The sequence below is a fragment of the Bombyx mori genome, chromosome 5 (genome assembly GCF_030269925.1).
Source record: "Bombyx mori chromosome 5, ASM3026992v2".
NCBI classification, from domain to species: domain Eukaryota; kingdom Metazoa; phylum Arthropoda; class Insecta; order Lepidoptera; family Bombycidae; genus Bombyx; species Bombyx mori.
Window position 1 is genome coordinate 664972 of NC_085111.1, and position 23303 is coordinate 688274.

General features: G+C 40.9%; 2 protein-coding genes and 2 long non-coding RNA genes across 4 annotated transcripts; 2 read left to right on the forward strand and 2 right to left on the reverse strand.

Annotated features, from left to right (window-relative positions):
• Window positions 1–1094: 1094 nt before the first annotated feature.
• Window positions 1095–3108, reverse strand: LOC134198859 (uncharacterized). Its single transcript, XR_009973108.1, has 2 exons — window positions 2699–3108; window positions 1095–1977 (listed from the first exon to the last, which is right to left on the reverse strand). It is a non-coding gene; the product is annotated as an uncharacterized LOC134198859 (long non-coding RNA).
• Window positions 1287–4329, forward strand: LOC101741351 (uncharacterized). The gene is made up of 4 exons (XM_012691371.4): window positions 1287–1513; window positions 2317–2434; window positions 3116–3205; window positions 3915–4329. The coding sequence occupies exons 1-4, from the start codon at window positions 1435–1437 to the stop codon at window positions 3997–3999; spliced, it is 372 nt and encodes a 123-aa protein (XP_012546825.1). The 5' UTR covers window positions 1287–1434; the 3' UTR covers window positions 4000–4329.
• LOC101741575 (BOS complex subunit NOMO1) lies at window positions 4220–19289 on the reverse strand. Its single transcript, XM_038011029.1, has 18 exons — window positions 19123–19289; window positions 18571–18957; window positions 17648–17807; window positions 16936–17184; window positions 16212–16380; window positions 15583–15762; window positions 15069–15150; window positions 14178–14374; window positions 13346–13524; window positions 12919–13080; window positions 12331–12516; window positions 11709–11874; window positions 11374–11576; window positions 10306–10640; window positions 9223–9328; window positions 8890–9079; window positions 8224–8411; window positions 4220–6512 (listed from the first exon to the last, which is right to left on the reverse strand). The coding sequence occupies exons 1-18, from the start codon at window positions 19272–19274 to the stop codon at window positions 6348–6350; spliced, it is 3456 nt and encodes a 1151-aa protein (XP_037866957.1). The 5' UTR covers window positions 19275–19289; the 3' UTR covers window positions 4220–6347.
• Window positions 19290–22266: 2977 nt separating this feature from the next.
• LOC119628540 (uncharacterized) lies at window positions 22267–23299 on the forward strand. Its single transcript, XR_005244695.2, has 2 exons — window positions 22267–22736; window positions 23181–23299. It is a non-coding gene; the product is annotated as an uncharacterized LOC119628540 (long non-coding RNA).
• Window positions 23300–23303: the final 4 nt, after the last annotated feature.

The window sequence follows — 23303 nt, forward strand, 5'->3', positions numbered from 1 at the left end:
GACAGAGGACGCCTCACTTTCCGGCTCACGCAGGTGCTCACTGGGCATGGTTGCTTCGGTGAGTTCCTGCACCGGATCCGAGCCGAGCCGACGGCAGAGTGCCACCATTGTGGTTGCGACTTGGACACGGCGGAGCACACGCTCGTCGCCTGCCCCGCATGGGAGGGGTGGCGCCGTGTCCTCGTCGCAAAAATAGGAAACGACTTGTCGTTGCCGAGTGTTGTGGCATCGATGCTCGGTGACGACGAGTCGTGGAAGGCGATGCTCGACTTCTGCGAGTGCACCATCTCGCAGAAGGAGGCGGCGGGGCGCGTGAGAGACGCACAGGCCCGCCGCCGTCGAGCGGGGGCCAGGGAGGCGGATATCGCCCAAGCCCTGGCCCTCTAAGTGTTTCGGGTCCCCTCACATGTCGGCCTGGGGACCGGCGAAGGGGGCCTAAGAAGACGACGTGCAAGCTGCTCTGCACGCGTTTTATGCATGAGCATCCGGGTGATGGAAGGCCGGCTATCCTCAACCCACGCTGGTTCTGACCCAGCGGGGTATTCCGTAGGATAGACCATTCTAACCGGCGCCATCTAGGCGGGCTTCGGATAGCCTGCCGACCGAGAGGGCTGGTGGTCGTGGCGCCGACGACCGCCAGTCCGGCGTCCCGAGGGGGAGGGTGATGGGAGAGATGTGCTCCGCACTAAACGCTTCACTTTCCCCCCTTTTGCCTTTTCATGAGTTTTGTCTCATGCGAGGTTTGGACGTTGGTTGTTGAGAGACAGGAGGTTTTAGTCGGTTCGACTCCGACATGCCCCGCCCTTCATCCCCAGTGAAGGGCGGAAGTCCGGCGATTTCCGCCTGACAAAAAAAAAAAAAAAAAAAAAAAAAAAAGGTGAAGCGAAGTGCTCTTCAAACCTCATTTGAAAAACTGCTCTCATTAAACTGCAGAACTGCGAAAGATCGTTCTTGCCCCTAGCCAATGAGGTGCAGTAAACTCATGCTTACAATTTAATTTCTTAAAGTTGGTGTGGAATTTGGAATTCTGGACCAGAGAGTTGAAATATCTGGACTGAATAGAATTCGTGGACAGGCTTAAATAAAATATCCAATTTTTAATTAAGTCTTCCCGCATATATTATCACATAGATGGGTGTTAACAGAATTAACGAAAAATTATAGTGAATTGTTTTATATGGGCGGTCTAATTCGCAGCCCTAGTGAAAGACCCTTTTGCTTGTGTACAAAATTGACTCCGTTAATCTTTTATGATCATATAAAAATATTGATTTACATCATTATTTAGTGTGAAATACGTCAATGCACAAGGATTTAGAGGGGGATATAGTTTAGTATAAAACAGATCAGTCGATTTACATGTTTTTCATAAATAAAACTGAAATAGAAAATCTTCAGCGCACTTAAAAACTACAATTAATACTTTTATTGGAAATGGCAGGTTTCGTTCTAATTGTGTTAGCTGGCTTGACATGCGCAGTGCTTTGCAAGCCAGTTGAGGATACCGAGAAAGGTAGGTTGAAAACAATATTAAATGCTTAATAATTTTAAGAAGTAACGTGGTTTAAGCTTTGTCGTTTAAATAGCAGTCCAAATTCGTAACCTGAACCGTAAATAAATGGCTATTTATCAAAATTTCGTGAAAAAACGATAGCTCAAAAATATCAATATAAAATTTTATGGCTATATGCAATACAAGAACTTTTTTTTTCCAAATTACCACATTGACAAAAGTAAGAAAGCAACCCTGCCTCCTCCGACATCGCTTCTACATGTTACATCATCTGCTCATAATCTGATAGTACTTCCGGCTAGTGTGTGTGTAACACATCTGCAGTGACGAACACCCTCTCTTAATCGTGTCATCATGACATGATCGCGGTTTGCAGTCATCATTCTAGCCCGAGCATATTTTCGCCATCCCTGGCGTTCCTCGCAGATTCGTAGAATCTTCGAGAAGGTTCTTCGCCTTTGTAACTGTAACAAACTCAGTGAAACTGTATTGCCCGTAATGTTATTTATTTTAATTCATTTTAGTAATACATATTATGATCGACCTAATAATATTTTTAATGCGGGTTTCAATATATTTACAGTTATACATGAAATGACGTAAAGCGAACACCTTATTCTCACGTATTTTTTTCACTAAATTAGAAAAATTATGAATAATTTTAAAATACATAGGTACGTTTCTACACAAACGTAAACACGGCTAATGTCTCGCGATATTCACGTCGTGTTACATAAGATCAAATTTTAAAATGTAAGTCCCTTGGCCCATCTTAGCTAATAAAAAATCTGTTTTATTCACAGGTACTTTAAATGAAGCTCTTCCGAATCACCACGCCATTGAGAGACGATTTATCAACCCGCTGTTTAACTTGGGAGGCTCACATAATTTAGGGAATCCAAAATTAAGAACCAGACGAAGGTAAGTTCTGCAGGTCTTCAGTAAAACGACATAATCATAGTTTAAGTAGATACTAACTAGAAAGAGTTAATTTGTAACTAGGTAGTCTTTCTGCGTCTCGGAACAATAATCTATCCTAAAATTGAAAACGTAACACGACATACGGTATTTAGCTGTTTTAAAGATGATTCTAGATAAATAACAATACCAGGAGCATGAAGCGGATTTAAATCTTAACTAAGCTTTTATAATTAGTTTGTTTCTTCTTTCTCTGGATATACGTACCTTTAAATATTTAGATCAGTTAGGTAGGAATACATTATTGGAATATTTATTAGATTTACGGGACTATAATCAACCAACGAACTTTAAAAAAATCAAGAAAAAAGTTAAAAAATCATGGATGTTCTAACTTTATGTTATGACGAAAAATTATTTTCAATTTCTAAAATGTTCCAGAACATGCTCGTTTCTTTACATACATTGTTTGTGACTTAAAATAAGCTGGCCCATTTTAAATATCTATGTATTTAATAGTGACATCTAGCGACAACTATCAAAACTACTCAAAAAACCAGGATCCTAGTTTTGCTATTCGATAATAGATGGCAATAATATATACTTTAATTTAAATGAATATTTTATATTTATTGAGAAACATGTTTATTATTATCCACATAATATTTGATATTTATTTTGCAGCGAAGTCGAATGCGAGAAGCTTGCACTGTGTAAACTACACGCGAGATCCAGACAAAACTTCTTTGCAGCTTATGAATTATATTTCGTAAAGTAAGTAAAATCTATAGCGACACGTATGCACGTACGTATATTTACTAACTTGTTATAGTTGTTATTGTATTACTATAGACTCCGGTAACAAATTAACGCCCCAGACCGGCTGACCGCGTTTGGCATTTTTTTTGCTTAGTTCAATTAAAATTCCTTTCTTCCGATTGGTCTTCATCTTACATGTTAATTGAATGTTACAATTAACATACCACTATATTCAGTCGAGGAGGACCGCAGGATGTATTTCTAACGTGACGACGACGAAGGACGTCAAATTAATCATTACTTTAAGATTTACCGTTCAGGTAAATTGACTAAGCCCTTTCGACCCTTTTGTTATTTATTTTATAGCATGAATTGATTCAATGCACATTACATTGCTATACACGTGCATAAAAATATTATTTAGCATTAGTCAATTTTCATTGACATAAATCAATTTACCCTACCAACTGTATCAACGGTAGGACATTGTGTGTCTGCGCGGGTAGGTACCACCGCCCTGCCTAATCCTGTCGTGAAGCAGTAATGCGTTTCGGTTTGAACTGTGACTTTACAAGTCTTGTGTCAAAGTAGGTTGTGGTGTTTACTTTATTGATACCACTTAATACCAGGTGGGTCATGAGGTCGTCCACCCATCTTAAATATATAAAAGAAAAATAATTTAAATAATATTAATCTAATAAATTAATTATTTCTTGATCAACAGTAAGGAAAACGCGCGCTACTGGGACCACCGGGCGAGGACCGCGGCGGAATGCGAACAGCGCTACGGCGACTGCGACGCGCTGTGACGTCACGAGACTCTATGTATAATGTTGCGGGACGAGCTCACTGTCTCACCACCATCCTTTAGTGCCCGGGGACATCAACAAGCCCCGGCAATACCGGGCGGCGTAGCTCGTATCTGTGTACTTACCTTGCCTAGCTCATCTACGATAATACTCAAATGATTATATTTCCGTTGTTTTATTTAATTGTATCGAGACATTATAATGGAAAATGAAACACTCATTGTTATTGTGTACTTAAATAATTTATTTTACATCTTAACTCAAATAAATCATAAATCAACCACACCACAATCACCGTAAATGCATTAAAACATAACAAAATAAATAAATTCATTGCGTTTTTTTTATTATTTTACAACTTTTTTTGCCTGTGGAGGGTGCCTGTAGAGGTGAGAAGAATCATCTCATACTGAAGAGAAGTTGAAAGAGTGTCGAAGCTATAAATAACAATTAAAAAACCTTTCACAATCGGTCTGGTGTAGACAAAGGATGATATGAATGTACCAATTATAGACGAATTGAAGTATGGCAAAGTTAAAAAAATTAATATCATTTCGGCTAAAGTAGCTAATTATTGAAAAGTTCAACAACTTATGTTGCACAAAATAATGAAGTTGATATAATCTTAAAGAATTATTACACGAAAACGTGTACCTAGAGTGATTTTATTTTGTAAACTGTGAATGGTACTATTATTTAATTATAAAAATTTCATTTTATGAAAAAATATCTAAACTCGCTCTAATAATATTTGGCGCTTCTTTTAAAATGTACTTTGATGCTAATGTGGCGCCACCATAATTAAATTACGAAGGACACTTTTCATATACACAGTAGATTCTCCTTTATATCTCTAGCCTCCATAATTGGATGGATGACCATGAGTTGATAAAGGGGATATGATACAATTTATTAATTTTGAGAAAACGGGCAACAAACTTATGTTACTTGTACCTTTTCTTCGTATATAACTCCATCATATGCAATTTCTAAAAATAGCTATAAAACCGGAAGTTTTAAGGTTTAATATGGTTTATGGGCACATAACACCTTCATTTAACGTAAAAACTCAAAAATCTTAAAAATAGTACTTAACCCCTTCATCCACTCAACACTTCAATTATGACTCCGCTGTACTCTGTGCGCGTGCAGAGTACAACAGAGGGGACACAGAGCAGTAAGTGTTCTCACATTGATGTGACACGAAATGAATATGTGAACATGTCCGGGCCGAGGAAGCAACATTATGATACATTTAAAAAAATGTAACTTTGTTAAGGTTGACCAATATCTTACGTGCGCGACATTACTTCTAATTCTCTCGATATGTTTTTATTGTATAGATACATGGAAGATCTCACAGCTATCTAGTTTAGTGTCTACTGAAGCCCACGGACGTGAATGGCTTGAGATATGAAGTTTGATTGTATTCAATCAACGATATATACTATAAGAGCAATTGAAATCTTTGAAACCGGAATGAATTGTGTCTTTGCAATATGAAGACGCGCGGCCGCGGTCCACCAGTCGCCGCCAGTACTAGGCTACAGAGTATCATCAAATGGTCACAAAAATTGTAACAATTTACAAGATTCATGCCGTTAAAAAAAACATGACAATTCATTGTTAAACTATTACAGTAGATTGGGGGAAATCGGAGGGCTTTCTAATCCCGACACAAAATTTCAACAGTTTTTCTTAGGATAATACTTATTGGTATTGAGATTAAAATGTTTCCAGAGGTTAAAATTTTCATATATGATGCATTATTATACATAATTCATTGAAAATTTAAAAATATACACAAAAGCTTAAAAAACTAGCTTGACCTGATCCACCTTGGCTTTTGGGGGTCACATATGGGGACAATAAAGTTTTTCAATAGGGCTGGCACTGTTTAGTTGTTAGGTAGGTACTTAAATTTTCAATATCTTTAATCAGTTACAAAACTTTAATGACTAAATTAAATTATTTAAATTCATAAACACTAAATAAAATTCCTTTTCAATTCAACAAATTTAAATCTCACAAGAGCATTGTGACAGCCCAGATTTGTCTAGTCCTTATTCCCTCCAATCTACGTTACTTCAAGTTTGATGACTCAATTCATTGACTTTTTTTTTATAGCTTTGATGGGTGGACGAGCTCACAGCCCACCTGATGTTAAGTGGTTTCCGGTAACCATAGACATCCACAACGTAAATGCGCCACCCACCTTGAGATATAAGTTCTAAGGTCTCAAGTATAGTTACTACGGCTGCCCCACCCTTCAAACCGAAACGCATTACTGCTTCACGGTAGAAATAGGCAAAGCGTTAAGGTTCCCTAGAGGGGCGGGGGGGGGCGTCTCATAGCTTCTTCTTGTGCTGCTTGGTGGGCGTGGGGTGCCGGCGCATGGCGCGTGCGGCGACGTCGAGCAGGCGGGCCCGCGCGGCGTACAGCGCCGCCAGCAGCGCCAGCAGCGGCAGCGCCAGCATGGAGCTGGCCCGCAGCTCTTGTTCCGACGCTCTCACCTGACAAGTAAATTAATTACACGTGAGTAGATCGGTGTTTTTTAATTAGGCTCGCACTGGCACATTCAAATTATTTTAAAATAAAATAAACCACAATTTCCATCATCGATAGGAGATTGCGATGTTACGAGTGGTTTTTTGAAATTAAGTTTACTATAACAAATTTAAAATCATATATGTACTAGCAGACCCGGTCACACGTTGCTGTGGCTAAGGTTTTTGTTTCTAAATAACACGCGGCCGGCTATGCTAATACCAAAAATTGACAAAGTAAGAACAATTGGATTCACTGTATTGCGTTTACTACTAACTAAATAAATTTCACTTATACTTTAGCCTCGGCAACACGTGGTGTTTATGCCATTAAATTGTAGCTTATGTGAAACGTTGGTATTTTTAACACAACGCCATCTATGCTCTATGCTGCATCTATGCTATGCATCAACGCTAATGCTGGAAAAACTACATAAAAAAATTTGCAGGTTCCTATTCAAGAAAATGTATGGATACTATCCGTTCTTGTATCCATCACTTTATGTGACTGGTATGGTCGGATTAGATACTCTTGAGCTCAGACGGAAGATGACTCTTGTGGTGCATTATTATCAGCTATTGCATAACAAAATTGATAACTCCACTGCACTGGAATCAGTGTCGTTATATGTGCCTGATGGCTACATGCGCGGATGTATGTGTGGAGGGGCGCGTCGCCGGCGGCAGCTACTTAGTACTACGCACGCGCGTACGCAGCACACCGCTAACTCTCCGACGCATCGTGCTGTCTCGCTACTCAATGGCTTGCTAGCCTATGCTCCGGAAATGGATATATTCCATGATGGTTTGCAGCGATTTATTGTTGTTGTCAGGAATTACTTAAGCTAATTATTAATACCTTACAAATGTTTTGGTTTATACTGTTAATTTGTAAGTAGACTAATTAAATAAATAAATAAATCTATGAGATATTAATGTCAGACAGGATTACAATTGTCTGTAAAAACTGATTTAAGGCGCCATCTGTTTTAGACTTATGAAACTTACAATTAATAACAAAAATCAACATAAGAAATCATTTTACTGATAATTAATAAATATTGCGACCATTAATCGAAATAAAAAGCATCCTATCTTTTAAGTTGGATCAAACTGCACACGGTGTGCAAATTTAATTTAAAATCGGCTAAGTAGTTTAGGAGTCCATCGCGGACAAACAACGTGACACGTGATTTATATAATATATTAAGAAGATATGTCGGCGCAACGTCACTATTTAGTTCACTAAACATAGTTAACTGTTTCCTTAATGTTACGCATGTCGACAACTATTTAAGACGGTATTTAAGAGTCTTCATGACTAAGCTACCCGCACTTTCTACTATAGGTACAAGTGACTAGGTATTGTGTTCTATAAATAATACCAATATCAATATCGACGCTTGAAAGGCAAACGTGACTAAGCGACAATAACTGCTTTATACATAAATGATGGGCAATAACCATATTCGATGCGCAAAAAATATATATTTCTAGGTCTATTAAAATCATTTCAATCCTACAGCTAGATTCGTTAAAATAGTTTTTTTTTCAGGTATTTCAACTTTAAATTAATTTACTGTAAAGTTCACGCATTTTCGTTTAGTGACGTTTGCCTTTCAACGTCGATATATTCTCTCACACACACACGCGTTCAAGCACGCATACAGATACAAACCTTCGGCACGAAATCAATGGTGAAATGTTTGTAGTTCCCATCGGAGTTGAAGTGGTAGACGTGGTCCCCGTAGGAGTGCGTGGCGCGCGGCAGCGTGGACTCCAGCGACAGCACGTACGACCTGTTGTCCGCCGGCAGCCGCGGCAGCGCGTACACGAGCCCCGGGTTCGAAGCCTCCGTGTAGCCCGCTGGAACGGAATTACAACTGTTACAACTTTGTCGCTAGCACTATGTCGTACACATACTGAAGGTATCGTACCGCCATCTGTCATCGAATAGCAGAAACAAATATCGAAAGAACTAGTAATATCGAGAACGCTCGAGAAGTGTAACGCCATCTATTATCAAATACCGGAAACACATATCGAAACGACTACTCCTGCAGAGGATGTTCTCGATAACAGTAGAGTTGTCGTGTAGACTATAAAAGTAATCCTTCAATCTGCAACGCGTCTGTCCGTGCACTCGTCGACGTACACTGCCAGCCCTGCAGCTACTTGTTGTTGCTGCACATTGCGTGCAGTTCAAAATACAGTGAAGAAACCATTCCTTTGTGTTATATTGTCCGATGTGACTGAATACGCAGTCTATTACTTATGTCGCCCAATAATCACTACACAATTTGTTCGTCCGCCCCCCGGGGATATATAAACAGGTCACGAGTACCGGGGTCCAGCTTGACGGAGTAGATGCGGGCGGGCGCGGCGGACGCGGCAGTCGCGGCAGACGCGGCGAGGCTGAGCACCAGCGTGCGGTAGTGCGGCAGCGCGGCGCGCACCAGCACGGCGCCGTCCGTGGTGCGCTGCGGCCGCACCGCCACCAGCTCCACGCCCAGGATGTCCTTGTTGTCCGTCACCTGCGAGGTGTCACTGATGTTTAAGCATAAAACATAACTACAATAACGGGCATAAGCTGAAGAGTTTGAGAACGAGAGCAATCGATCCCGGGTCGCATAATCGTTGTTCGAGTGAATTAGTTACAGACACATGGGATCATTACCTCGATTGTAGCCGGCGCTCTAACGATCTTCAGCCCCGCCAGCTCGGGGGCGTCGGACTCTTGCAGCTCGATGGTGTAGGTGCAGCCCGGCAGCAGGCCGCGGATCCTGCGGAATTATTTATCTAGGTTTTACCATTTTCGGGCACCGAGATCTATAGTAGAATTATTTTGTCCATGCAGTTTGGGTTATAAATAATCGGAGCGGTGAAACGAGTATTTCGCTCTCTCTTCCACTCGCGAGCTTTATGGACGGGCATAGTGATGCGCATTATTGTTGTCGATAAGCGTTATCGAGAGTGTATTCAGTTTTGTCATTTTGTGGGCTAGTGATAAAAATTAAAGAAAAAATCACTAATACACTAAAAAATCACTTACGCCACATATCGCCGCAGCAAGTTAACGAGAACGGCAGAAATTAACACTTTGTAATTTTTCGGGATCTATTCTCATTTCAGTGAAAAATTTTAACACTTGATTTTTGCTAACAAGCAAAATATTTGATTAAATTCTGCCGTTTTGGTATAAAACAAAGGAGTAGCCATTGTGTTACTAAAGAAATTCAGAGAGCGAATGCACAAAATCACATTTCTCTTTGACATATGACACAAGGTACATACAACAAGGTAGCCGTGGTAGGCAGCGGCTTGGCTCTGCCTGGCATTGCTGAAGTCCATGGGCGACGGTAACCATTCATCATCAGGTGGGCCGTATGCTCGACTGCCTACAAGGGCAATATTAAAAAAAAAGGCTCATAACATAACAATGACTCATCACCCTTCGTATGCCTCAACCACCCACCGTTCCACCCACCGCCGTGTACCTGCCCTCGATGACCCATTTGTTTTTATCGATAATGGCGTTGCGTCCGCGCTACATGCTCACCGCCCTAGCCGGGCTATGTTTTATGAACCAAGCTGCACCGACAAAATAATTCTACTATAGGTATCCCGCCCGCGAGAAACTCATGGGAGGTCCGGTCCTCAGACCGAAAAAAAGTGGCCGTTCTGGATTACTCGACAAGCCTGCACAACTGCGTGCGGTCGGCGAGTATGTAGTTATTGATGCGAGGCGGAGGGCGACTACCTGAAGGAGCCGTCGTCGTCAGTGGTGGCGTGCTCTGCGTGCGCGGAGGGGCAGCGCTCGTGGTGCGGCACTGCGCGCACGCCCGCGCCCGCCCAGCCGCGCCCCGACACGTCGCGCGCGCGCCCGCAGCACGACCACGCCGTGCGCACGCCGCGCAGCTGCACGCGGTGCGCGGCGCCGTCCCGCACCAGCACGAGGCGGTGCGGCGGCGCGAAGCGGTACTCCTTGAGGTGCGGCCGCACGTAGTACTGCGCCGGCGCCAGCGAACCGAACGTCAGCGCCGCGCCCGACTGCGTGCGCCGGTACGCGCCGCCGCTCACCGACACCAGCGCCTCCTGCACACCGCACCCCAACAACTACAGCTTACCGACTCTACGTTTTCATTTATTATTATCCACTTTGAAAGAAAGCCGTTCTGCCAAAACTCAACCAAAAGACAAAAGACAAATATCAGAGACTATTAATAACTGATATGGAGTAGATATGGGGTAGTTTTGAAGTCGTCGTGGCCTAAAGGATAAGACGTCCGGTGCATTCGTATGTAGCGATACACCAGTGTTCGAATCCCGCAGGCGGGTACCAATTTTTCTAATGAAGTACGTACTCAACAATTCTTCACGATTGACTTCCACGGTGAAGAAATAACATCGTGTAATAAAAATCAAACCCGCAAAATTATAATTTGCGTAATCACTGGTGGTAGGACCTCTTGGGAGTCCGCACGGATAGGTACCACCACCCCGCCTATTTCCGCCGTAAAGCAGTAATGCGTTTCGGTTCGAAGGGTGGGGTAGCCGTTGTAACTATACTGAGACCTTAGAACTCATATCTCAAGGTGGGTAGCGCATTTACGTTGTAGATGTATAGGGCTCCAGTAACCACTTAACACCAGGTGGGTTGTGAGCTGGTCCATCCATCTAAGCAATAAAAAATAAAAAAAGTTGTAAAAAAAACACTGGGGGCAGTTGTTGCACTGTAAAACTGATACCTTAGAACTTATTTCAAGGTAGGTGACTGCATTTATGTTCTGGATGTCTATGGGCGTCGATAGGGGAGTGTGAGACCGACCTGCAGGGGGGTGTCGTCCGCGTCGTCCACCAGCTCCACCACGATCTCGGCCAGCTTGTGCGCGCGGATGACGCCGTCCGCGTCGGGCGCCGCGAACACGTAGGACTCCTTCTCCGCCGTCACGGAGTACGACTTGCTGGAGTCCAGCGGCCCGAAGCTGTACGTGCCGTCCTCCGTCGTCACTTGCGTCAGCGACATGTCCTCTAGAAACAACAGATAACATAACAAATATTTCTACTGCGGCGCAAAGAGCGATCCTCTGTATGTCTCAATCCTCTCGACATTAGAGACATAACATCGGATGTACAAAACAACATTACAATATCGGCACGCACCTGCGCTGAGCGTGACGGTGACGCCCGGCAGGGGGGGCTGCGTGGTGCCCGCCACGGTGAGCGCGGGCCGCCCCCGCAGCAGCAGCGCCCCCCCGGCCCCCGCGCGGCCCCGCGGCGGAGAGAACAGCAGGCGGCTGGAGTAGGCCGACACTTGAGCCTCCGAGCCCTGGCGACAATACGACTCACTGTGACGTCACGAGTGGCGTGGGGGGACCGACCCTACCGTTGCAACTTAGCAATATTTACATTAATATTATAAGTTTATGTGTTTCCTACTCAAGCACCAAAAAATGGCTGAACCGAATCGAATGAAACGTACAAAGTTTCAAGCTGAGATAATTAATTACCTAACATATTTTAAATTGTAAACGAAATAACCCGAAAGCCCCGTATATATCCAGAGTAGTGAATGTGGGCTCTTCGGCTTGTCACAACTTCACCAACTGATACAAAACTACTGGCAGTTCGCGCCACAACTAAATGGGACGGTAGTTTTTTAATTGCTAGCGTAGGCAATCAAAGACTCTGGTAATGTTAGTGTTCATGGTCATAGGTCAATTTCAACATTTAAACTGTTCACTATTAACGATATTGACACAGAAATAACGTAAATAGCGCTGACCTCTGCCAAATAAATAGTGTGCTCATAGGAGTACCCCCCGGTGGGCTGCTCCTGGGGCGTCAGGGGGCCCACTTGCTGCTCCTCCCCGGACTCGTCCGTGTCGATGTTCAGCACGAGGTCATCGACCGACAGCGGTGACGTCACCCGCAGCGTCGCCGCGTGCGCCACGGCCACGAAGTGTATCGTCTGCAAAAACATTTTTCTAATTTAGATGATCATCTACTAAGTTTAGATTTCTTCAAAAACGTAGAGCATTTCATATAAAGACACGCGACTTCTCACATATCACGAAACACTTCCACGATGAAGGAATAGCACTGTGTGGTAGTGATTAAACACAAAGATTTTTAGTATTATTTAGTCATTTATTTCTGTTGTGATGTCTAAGGACACCGGCACCCATCGCACCCCGGGGGGCGTGAGCTGATTCATGTAACTATATGCAATTAACATAAAATTACTAAAAATATTTAAAGCAAGCCTGGCAGTTTGTAAGTTTACTTGAGTCTACGGTTTTACTCAAAGTATTGTGTAGAGGAACTAGCTCGTCGAGTGGGGTCAGGAGAGGGGGCGGGGAGACATAGTGACCGGCGGGAGCTGCGCCGTGGTGTCGGCGTGCGCGCGCGGCGGCTGGAACAGGTGGGGGCCGCGGGGGGTGAGCTGGTAGCGCGCCGCCCCCTCCACGCAGGCCTGGCTGGCGCCGCGCGGCACCTGCAGCACGCCGCTCGACGCCGCGCTCTCGTACTCCACCTGCCGCACCACACATCATTTTAAATATCAACAAAAGCTGTACCAGATTTTCCTTTTTTTGCTGACCGTACTATTTATATTGGCTTACAAAATATTTTTGAAGGCATCAAAACTGGGCAGTATTAATGAGAAGTTACAAGTTTACGACTTCTACCTATTACATAATTTATGTTATTAGATGGTAGTATTGTTCTAATACAACTAAGACTTGAAGCGAGGGTGTTCACTTCGTGCTGTCCACGGACACAAGTAGGAGTGCACGTGCCTGGATGTCGTGCGAGGAGTGCAGACGCAGCACGTAGCCGAGGTGCCGGAAGGGCGGCGCGCGCGTGGTGTCCCGCAGCAGCGGCAGCACGAGGCGCTCCTCCTGCCAGCACAGCCTGCTGCCGCCCACGGACAGCTCCACGCTGCCCGCCACCACGTCCGTGAACGTGTACTCGCCATCTGTTCACACACGACACAGCTCTACTCTAGAACTCTAGAAGACATTAAGACTTCGACACCCGACTTTCAAGCTCCAAAAGTCAACAATTATTGCACATCAGGCATGAAGTATTGAGTTTAACATCTTCTAATGCATAAAAATATTAGTTTTATAATTTACCAATAACAAGAAGCTTGGTCTTTACACTTTACTGCTTAGGACCTCTTGTTAATTCGCACAGGTAGGTACCACCGCCCTGCCTATTTCTGCCATGAAGCACTAATGCGTTTCAACTTGAAGGGTTACGTTGTAGATGTCTATAGGCTCCAGTAACCACTTAACACCAGGTTGTTTGTGAGCTCATCCACCCATCTAAGCAATAAGAAAATAAAAAAAATAAAAAACCTTCCGGGAGCTGTGACCTTCGTACTGAGACCGTACAACTTACAACACACACATACTGCTCCAGATAAGTCTGTTTCTTTGTGAAAATCATCACTTATGATTTATATATTATTTATCAAGATCCATACAATCAATATCAGTTTCAGCATCTTTTTATCATCTCTAAGGATATTTGGAGCTAAACTTGAGCCTACATCCTTCATCCTCATATTGTGAGATGGTACAAAGTGTTACTTTAGTAAAACGTTGAGTCTGTGAGTTGGCATACCGACGGCGAGGGTGGTGACGGGGTCCCCGAGGTGCGCGCCGTCGGCGGCTCGGGCCCGCAGCGTGACGGGCACGGAGCGGCACTCGTCCTGCTGCCGGCACTCGATGCGGCCCCGCACTGTGCCCTTCAGCTGCGAGAACCTCACTCCCTCCACGGCAGCGCTCCCAACCGATATTTGTTGAGAGAGCGGGAAAAACCTTCAAATTAAATAAACATTATTACATTACATTGTTGAAGTCGTCGTGGCCTAAAGGATAAGACGTCGGGTGCGTTCGTGTTGAGCGATGCACCGGTATTCGAATCTCAGGCGGGTAACAATTTTTCTAACGAAATATGTACTCAACAAATGTTCACGATCGACTTCCACGGTGAAGGAATAACATCGTGTAATAAAAATCAAACCCGCAAAATTATAATTTGCGTAATTACTGGTGGTAGGCCCTCTTGAGAGTCCGCACGGGTAAGTACCACCACCCTGCCTATTTCTGCCGTGAAGCAGTAACGCGTGTCGGTTTGAAGGGTGGAGCAGCCGTTTTAACTATACTTGAGACCTTAGAACTTACGTCTCAAGGTGGGTGGCACATTTACGTTGTAGATATCTATGGGCTCCAGTAACCACTTAACACCAGGTGGGCTGTGAGCTCATCCAATCATCTAGGCAAAAATTAAAAAAAATATTACATGAAAATAGTTCCCGTGTCAAAAACAAATCGACCTCACATGTGACATATTTCACATATCGAGCATGCAAGCAATCTCCATAGTTTAAGCTAGTATTTAGAAGAATTCTACTGTGATGGAGTATGTATTTTGTTTAAGTCGTCCGTGGATGATGACATCTCAATTGGTAGAGTGATGCAATAATTCAGAGGTGTGAAAACAAGCACTTACTGTAAGCCATCCCGCTGTTCTTGCTCGGTGACTTCAACCTTAGCTGTGTAGACTCCAGGATGAAGGTATGTACACCAATTACCTTTTAAAACATTATATTCCAATTAATTCCAGGAACCTATGATTTTATATCATGAAGCGACTTGGCAACAGAATTGCAATAAAAATTGCAATTAAATTTGCAATACTCCTATATTAATATTACAACTACAGCCACTATCTTCACACTTCGTAAAACAGTAATAGATTTTAAAAAACAACAAATTTCAAAATACAATTAATAATCATTGACACAAAAATGAAATGATGTCACAAAACAAGCCTACCTTCATGTTAGTAAAGATTACTTTTGATATCGCAAAATGAAACATCTGTAGATGTGGTCATCAAATCACACAGCCAATAATCACAAAACGTGCTAATAAATTAAAATTAACTTAACTAGAAGCAATCTATGAAATCTTTTCCATGTAACATATATTAGTATAGCTATCGATTAATTTGAATTGCTCACCAGTTTCTTCAGGAGTAATAGACAAGACCTCAGCAGATCCACGATCAGGCGTGATTCTAAGTGTTTTGACTGGTGGAGTCACAGACCCACAGACGCGCCATCTCGATGCTTTAAGGATGACTGTGCTGCTCGGACCATTTGGTGTCACAGTTAACTGAATATCTTCAAATTCACATTGATCTGAAGGAAAACAAATTAATATTTAAAACTGCTTTTATAGTTTAATCTCATGTTCAAAAGAAGCATTATGATGTCTGACAAATGAGAAAACCACAAAAAATACTCTCTTGATCAATCCTAAGGAAACTATGGAGGAAACCTAATTTCAGTAAAAATCTTTCACCAAGTGATATCATGTAATATGGAATGACCGATTGACGTAAGTTGAATAGAAGATTATTCTTTCTAACAAATCGTATTTTTCGCCATTTATCACCACAGAAATCAGATTGCACAATATTAGCCTTTGTCATATGTACGTACATTTCTGATATATTTTTCTTTTATTTACATTTGTATTTTTGTACAGAGCACAATCTTTATCATCATTTATTTAACTTTGAACAATTCCATGAAAGCAGATCAATTTGAATTCTATTCCATTATTATTTTCACATCATAATTCTTACCATGTTGCAAGCCTACAGTGTAGACTGCAGGCTTCAGATTTCCCAGGGTAAATTTTCCAGCAGCATCAGTATTCCCTATTGCTTTACCATCGAGTAGCACCCTTGCTCCTGATAGTCCTTTACCGCCAACAGAACCTACAGCCGTTCCTATTAGCGTGAACCCTGAAACCTGGGATTGAGAAATTATTAACACTTAACTCTACAATTTATGGCAAGCTTTTGAAGTCATTGTGGCATAAAGGATAAGGCACTCGGTATATTCATATCGAGTGATATGACTGTGTGGATGTACGGGACATTGGGTGGTTTGGTGCACAGAACTCAAGCCCCATTTTTTCTAATGAAATATGTACTTAACTCACGAATGACTTCCACACTTGGTAATAAAAATCAAACTTTCATAATTATAATTTGCATAATGACTGATGGTAGGACGTCTTGTGAAACTGCATGGGTTGGTACAACCACCCTTCTTAATTCTGCCGTGAAGCAGTAATGCTTTTCAACTTGAAGGGTGAGGCAGCAGTAATACCATAAAACTGAGACATGGAAATCATGTCTCAAAGTGGGTGGCTGCATTTACGTTGTTGATGGGCATTATTATAGGCTCCAGTGGCCACTTGACACCAGGTGAGCCGCGAGCTCATCCACCCATTTCAGCAACGAAAAATGAATTAGTATTCATTATTATGGTTACATTCAATAGAAATAGTATTGCTCATACCTCAAAAGCATTCTTGATGTAGAGGCTGTTGTGTTTAACAACAAATGGAACTGATTCAGGTTTAATATTGTATGTGACTGCAATTTGACCGGGTGAAGTGGGCAACACCAGAAGTTTGTACTCTCCAGCGGGTACAAGTCCAAATCTGAACTCTCCTGATGCATCAGTTACAGAATGACAAATTGGTGAATCTGGGACACCCTGAAGTAAAGCTGTATTGCAACCTTCTACCCGAAACTTGGGATTTTCCTGTTGAAATATAGATTAAATTATTTCCTCTATGCTAAATATGACTTGTCCTTCTCTTCCTTCAAATGAGGTTTGAAAAGAGACCTCAGCAATAGACAACAACTTAGTTGTGCATGTATTTCTGATGTTCCTGAACAACCATGATCACAAACATTATGTGCATCAAATAATAAATAATAATAATAATCACATAATCTTCAAATACTACAAATACCAAATACTTTCAAAATAATTTTGATATAAGTAATACATATTTAGCAGACATTGTACGTATTAAGTATTATATAGAAACATTGAAAAGTGCCTATTTAAACTCATCCAGAGAACCTTGTAATACTTTACTTGTCAAGTAAACCACTACATGGTTCTCTGGATGAATTTACAATAATTTACTTGTCATCATTGATTTAGTTGTCAAGATTTACTTTTAAACTGCAACAACCTTTGTCATACTATCACTTACTTCTTTTGAATACAAAAGCACATAAACACCGCTGATAGGCTCTCCAAAAGAAATTATAGAGCCAGTCACATCATAACCTTTCACTTTGAGCACTCCTAAAGGAAGCACCGTGTTGCCCTCCTTCACTTGTACTACAGATTGTGATGGTTCCAACTTCCATCTGAAAACGCATTATATATATTTTCTCAGTTGATCAAATGAAAGCACAAAAACTATCTGACTGTGCCAAACTTTTGATGACTATCAGTAATAATTGTCAGAGACACCTTAGCTATAAATTATTGCCTTAAAGCAGCAATTTAACTATATTAATAAAAAGGCAAGATGCATACATACGAGCACAAGTTGTGCATATCTATGAAACACCATTACATTTGTCACAAGCTAATCTTAGAGTATTTCAGATGTATTTTCCACAAAAATGAATGTCAATACATAGATCTCAATTTGCACCACTTGACTCCATCAGTTTCAATGCTCTCCTAGTGACTGGAGATATGACAAGATAGTTTATAACTGTGAGGACAAGAGTAATAGGTGAATGCCTTAGCAACAAGAAGCACCACCTAGAGCTAACAGGTGATGGAAGAAATGCCAAATTTTCAGAATTTTAGATATAATACCCGTAAAATTAATGAATAAAAATGAAATCATTAGTTCATTATGTTTATTAAGTTTTTTTTCCCCCCTTACTATCTACAATCAGTATCCTGTACTTTTATTAGATGCGTTGAAATTCATTATGTAGTTTGTTTATGTTTATTACAAGCTAGGAAGTATTTCAATGTTTCATATTATACGTCTTTTTATATAACAAAATTATGTTACATGAATTTGTTTAGCACTATTATAGATTAAAAAGGATTGTGTTTAGTTTAAAGATTAGGTTAGTTGAATTTATTAAAACAATTAGCAGTACTCACTTTGGATGAGAAGCCTTCAAAGTATACTTCCCAGGGATAACTGGAGTAAAATAAAAGTCACCACCAACAGCAGTCACAGTATTTCTGACTTCGTTGTTACTGTTCACTAGTTGAACTGCAACGTCAGCAGGACCTTGGGTTTGGCCATCGGTGATTACTTTACCGGCTATACCGAAACCATTAAAGGCGAAATTTATGTCCTGCCCTGCAGAACATTTGTCTGTGACACCATCCACAGAAAGGTCAACTGTGGATGGCTCAAAGCTCCAGCCTGGTGGTGGGTGGACCTTCAATACGTAGTCACCCTTCTCATATAGAGGTAGAAAATAGTATCCATTAGTAGGAGCGCATTCTGTCTTTTCTTTGAGACTCCCATCTTTCGTGTATCTAATTTGAAAAAATAAATTGGTTTGAATGAGAAATGTTATGATCACGGTGGAATTGACATCTATTCGTTTAATGAAGTCGATTAATAATTATTAGAGAGAATTATGCGAAATAATTCAATTTTAACGCGTTATTTAATTTGATTATCATTTTAGGTTAACTTACAGTCCTATTTCTATTTTAGAGAAATCCAAAGTGACATGACTTTTGACGAATCCACCGCATCCTAATATATCATTTGCAGTACATTTCAGTGCAGAAAATAATAAAATTAATAAAGTGATAAGCATAGCGGACTTGCTGTCACTTAACGCCATTTTTGATAAGAGATAGAGTTGGCCTAAGTCTATACTTTTAGCTTAGGCGATTATTTAGTGATCAGTTAGCCGAAATAATATTGATAACATTAATTATATCTTACGAATTGTCTCGAATGATTTTTTTTTCTGTTACCTAAGCTGAGAGCCTTGAGCGGCTATTTCAGCGTAACCTTAACTAGTAGGTGAGCTCACGGGGCTCAAACCTGACGACGTTGCTACCACGAGCCCTAGCAAGAGCCGTGCTTCGCAGAATCTACCACCGAATCGGAAGCGCGACGGACGGAATATAATTTTGCCGCCCTTTTTTTGTAGTAAAATTTTAAAATGTATCGAATTTCTTCATTAGATTCACTCATCTATACTTAACAGTACGAAAAATATATAAAAATCACACATTTTCCTAATTTGAATTTGGAATTATCTTCTTTAAAATTTAAACTTTTAATGATACCAAAACCAGGCAGATACAAATAGTATAGGCAAAGAGATTTTATTACAAGTTCATACATACTATAATGCGAAAAGACTTTTTCTCCAACTTATTATGAAATGGTATAAATATTGAAGTGAAACTTCCTTATCGGCGTTGGAAAAAAATTTACCGTCACATTTTTCGGTTACGCGTCACTTTTTTCCGTTACGCGCCATCTGTTTTGTATTCATGTCTATGATAATAAAATCCTTTTGTTTAAACTTTATCTAATTTAACTTTTTTGTATTCATGTCTATGATAATAAAATCCTTTTGTTTAAACTTTATCTAATTTAACTTTATTTAACCAATTTCTAGAAAGTTGCATGTAGATCATTTTTCGAAAAATAAGGCCATAAACAAGTTTCACTTCTTACGTGTGTACACTAGTACACGCACACATTTTTTTTTTTATTATTTATTGTGAAATTTTGCCTCCCGGGGCAAGCCGCCCCCCTGCCCCCACCGCACTACGCCCCTGCCGCAGGATCGGGAATTTAGTTACCGGCGGCCACGATGAGTGGGTTCTTATGTCGTGCCGCTTTATTGAAGTGGCGCATCGATGCCGACTGAAGATACTTAGTGATGGACTCTAAGTCCAGGTCGTCATGAAGGTCGATGCTCCTGACGAACCACTGGTTCCAACGGCTATCCTGAAAAAACGGGATTGAATAGTTTGGAGTGATTTTAAGATAGTGCGGGCCGCGTGAGCAAACACTACACTTGCATAGGTTATAACGGGGCGTATGCAAGTTTGTAGAATGTTTTGTAGAATGTCACCTTATTTCTAAGGGACAATTTACTTCGCCTGCATATCAGCGGCTAGAGGCGTCCTAGTATGAAGGCTGCACGGTCACGTACCGTCTTTATGTAGAGGCGGAATGTCATCCCTCTGTCGAGGGTGACGCCTAAGTATTTGACCTTTGGGGCCATGGGGGTATGGGTTGGTCGTACATCATGATTGGGCGAGTGGCGGAGGGGGAGGTGTTAACACGTCTAGTCGGGAGTGGGATGCTGAAAGTGGTATTTGGAGGACGTCCCCTTTTGAAGAGCACCGCTGTGCTTTTCGTGGTGTTGATGTCGATGCGCCACTTCCGGAACCACTCTCCCATGGTTTTTCGAATGAAAAACTTTCGCTGAAGTACTTTAATTATAACTTACACTTAGGGTGAATGGCGAGGTTAGCCATCAGCAGAAGTGGGACTATCATTTGGCTTACAAGGCCCCTATGCCACACAGTGGGTCGATACTATGATTTTAGTGACTTAGGCACCAACTTTGTTTTTTTACATTTTTCTTTATGTAGATAGATAGAGCCCGTTAATCTAAATAATAATTGTTTTAGGCAAAAATTAACCCATAATTACATAATACCTAACAACAATACATTTAGTAGGTCTCTAATTAAGCAATCTCTCTAATTATTAGGATAGTTAACATTATTTAATGAGGATAACTAGTTAAGCAGCCATTACTGGGTAGTAGAAAATATAGTAAATATTTGTTTGCCTCTGGAAGTATAAAGTGACCATGTTTATTATATACTAACTAGTGTTCGTTTATTCGTACTACTACTAACATCTCGTGATTGTCGTTGTGATCTGCCTTTTTCCGTTATAATGAATAATTTTGTTAAAAATTTAGAATTATTTATGATTTTAAGAGAGCAACTACAGTCCCTGTCTGATAATAAAAAACCCTTTCATACAAAATCAAATAAACGTGACCGAAGAGAAAACTATTGAGCTCCAAAAATTCTGTACGCACTTTTGTTCAAATATAAGTGCAATATGAAAACGAAGTAGTCGCATGTTAGCACAGTTTATAAGAAAAAAATGTGATTGGTTAGAAGGTGCAATAAACTGGTCCGTAGGAATGATACCTGAAGCTATCAACACTGCACAGGAAAGGCTCGAGATTTCTAATACTGAAGATGTTGAAAATGTACCAACCTCAAATGTACTACAGAAGCCTCGACATCTACTTTTACACCTCGAAAACCTTTTGAAGAATCCAGGCAAAAACGAAGACGCATTGAACAAATTTACCAATCGCTTTCGTTATCCCCGGATGAAATGAAAGCTACTACAATTGCTAGTTTGAGAAACACTGGAAATGAAGATGTAGGAGAAATAATGAACCACTTCTCAAATCACCCCGAAGATTTAGAAAAAGTTAAGGAGTGTTTAAGTACAAGTAAAGAAAAGTAGTACATATTCTCCCGATAAGGCACTATTAGTTTCACTTAAATTAAGTAAGTGGCAGTATATACCCTTAGAGAAGCAGCAAGTGAAAATGGGTCTGATTTATACCCTTCTTAATATAAAATTAAGCAAGAAAAGACCAAATGTTATCCAGGGAAAGACGAGGTAATTATTACTGAAGAAGGAGCTGCTATTAAAATGCACGTATTACTAAACTTGGCGCTATATAGGCTTTTAGATGTGATTACTTCGGATTTGGACTCAGCAAGAGAGCTACTGCTTATAAGCAAATAGGCTTTGATAGAGTCCCAGGTCAAAGTAATTATAAACAGAAAACTGAAACAGAGTTTGATGATTCATCTATTTCCATGTTCAGTCTAGTTCCTATAAGGCTTCAGAAATTTGACGGAACAGTTGTTTGGGAAAACGATCTACCCTAATCAACTTTTTATTGCCGTCCAATAATGTTTAAATTTACAAAAGAAACGCAGTCAACAGTGGCAATTATAAAAGCTAGCATAACAGAAGAAATAGAAAGACTTCAGCCATCAAAAATCAAACAAGTTGAAGTGAATCATCAATTGCACATGACGATGATAGACGGCAAAATAACCTCATATTTGTCAGAAACATTTTCTGCTGCCTGTGATATTTGCAAAGCAAAACTGTCAGAGTTTTTTGGAGTCACTTGCTTGTCAAAAAGAAAATAATGAAGAAATATTCCAGTATGGAATGCCATCTTTACATGCCTGGATAAGATGCATGGAGTGCTTAATTCATATCGGTAAATATAATTTTATTACTTCACAATTTTTTCATCGTATGTAGTTTCCTGTGAGATTATTTTTTATATGACACTTTTTTGTTTGCGTCTTATCGTTTGGCCTTCAAGAAATGGGGTTGCAAGGGGGGATGACAAATAAAAAATATCAATCAGAAAGAGCGCTATACAGCAAGCGTTTAAAAAGGAATGCGGTTTACTTATAGATGTTGTCAAGAAAAAAGTAGGAACAACCAATGATGGTAATACTGCCAGAAAATTTTTCAGGGATGCAGAAGGAACATCCCGCATAACAGGAATACGTAAAGATTGAATAGAGAGGTTTCACGTGATTCTTCAGACTGTTACATCTGGAGAGCGCGCGGACCTTTCCAATTTTTCCGAATTTTGTAGATATACTGCAGTATTATATGTTAATTTATATCCCTGGTATTATATGCCTTGCAGTATCCATAAATTGTTGGCTCATGGCGGTGATATACAATAATGAAGAACTTTGGTGCCATTCGAATAGGTAAGCTCTCGGAAGAGGCAGCGGAAGCTCTCAATAAAGATTTTCGGAAATATACA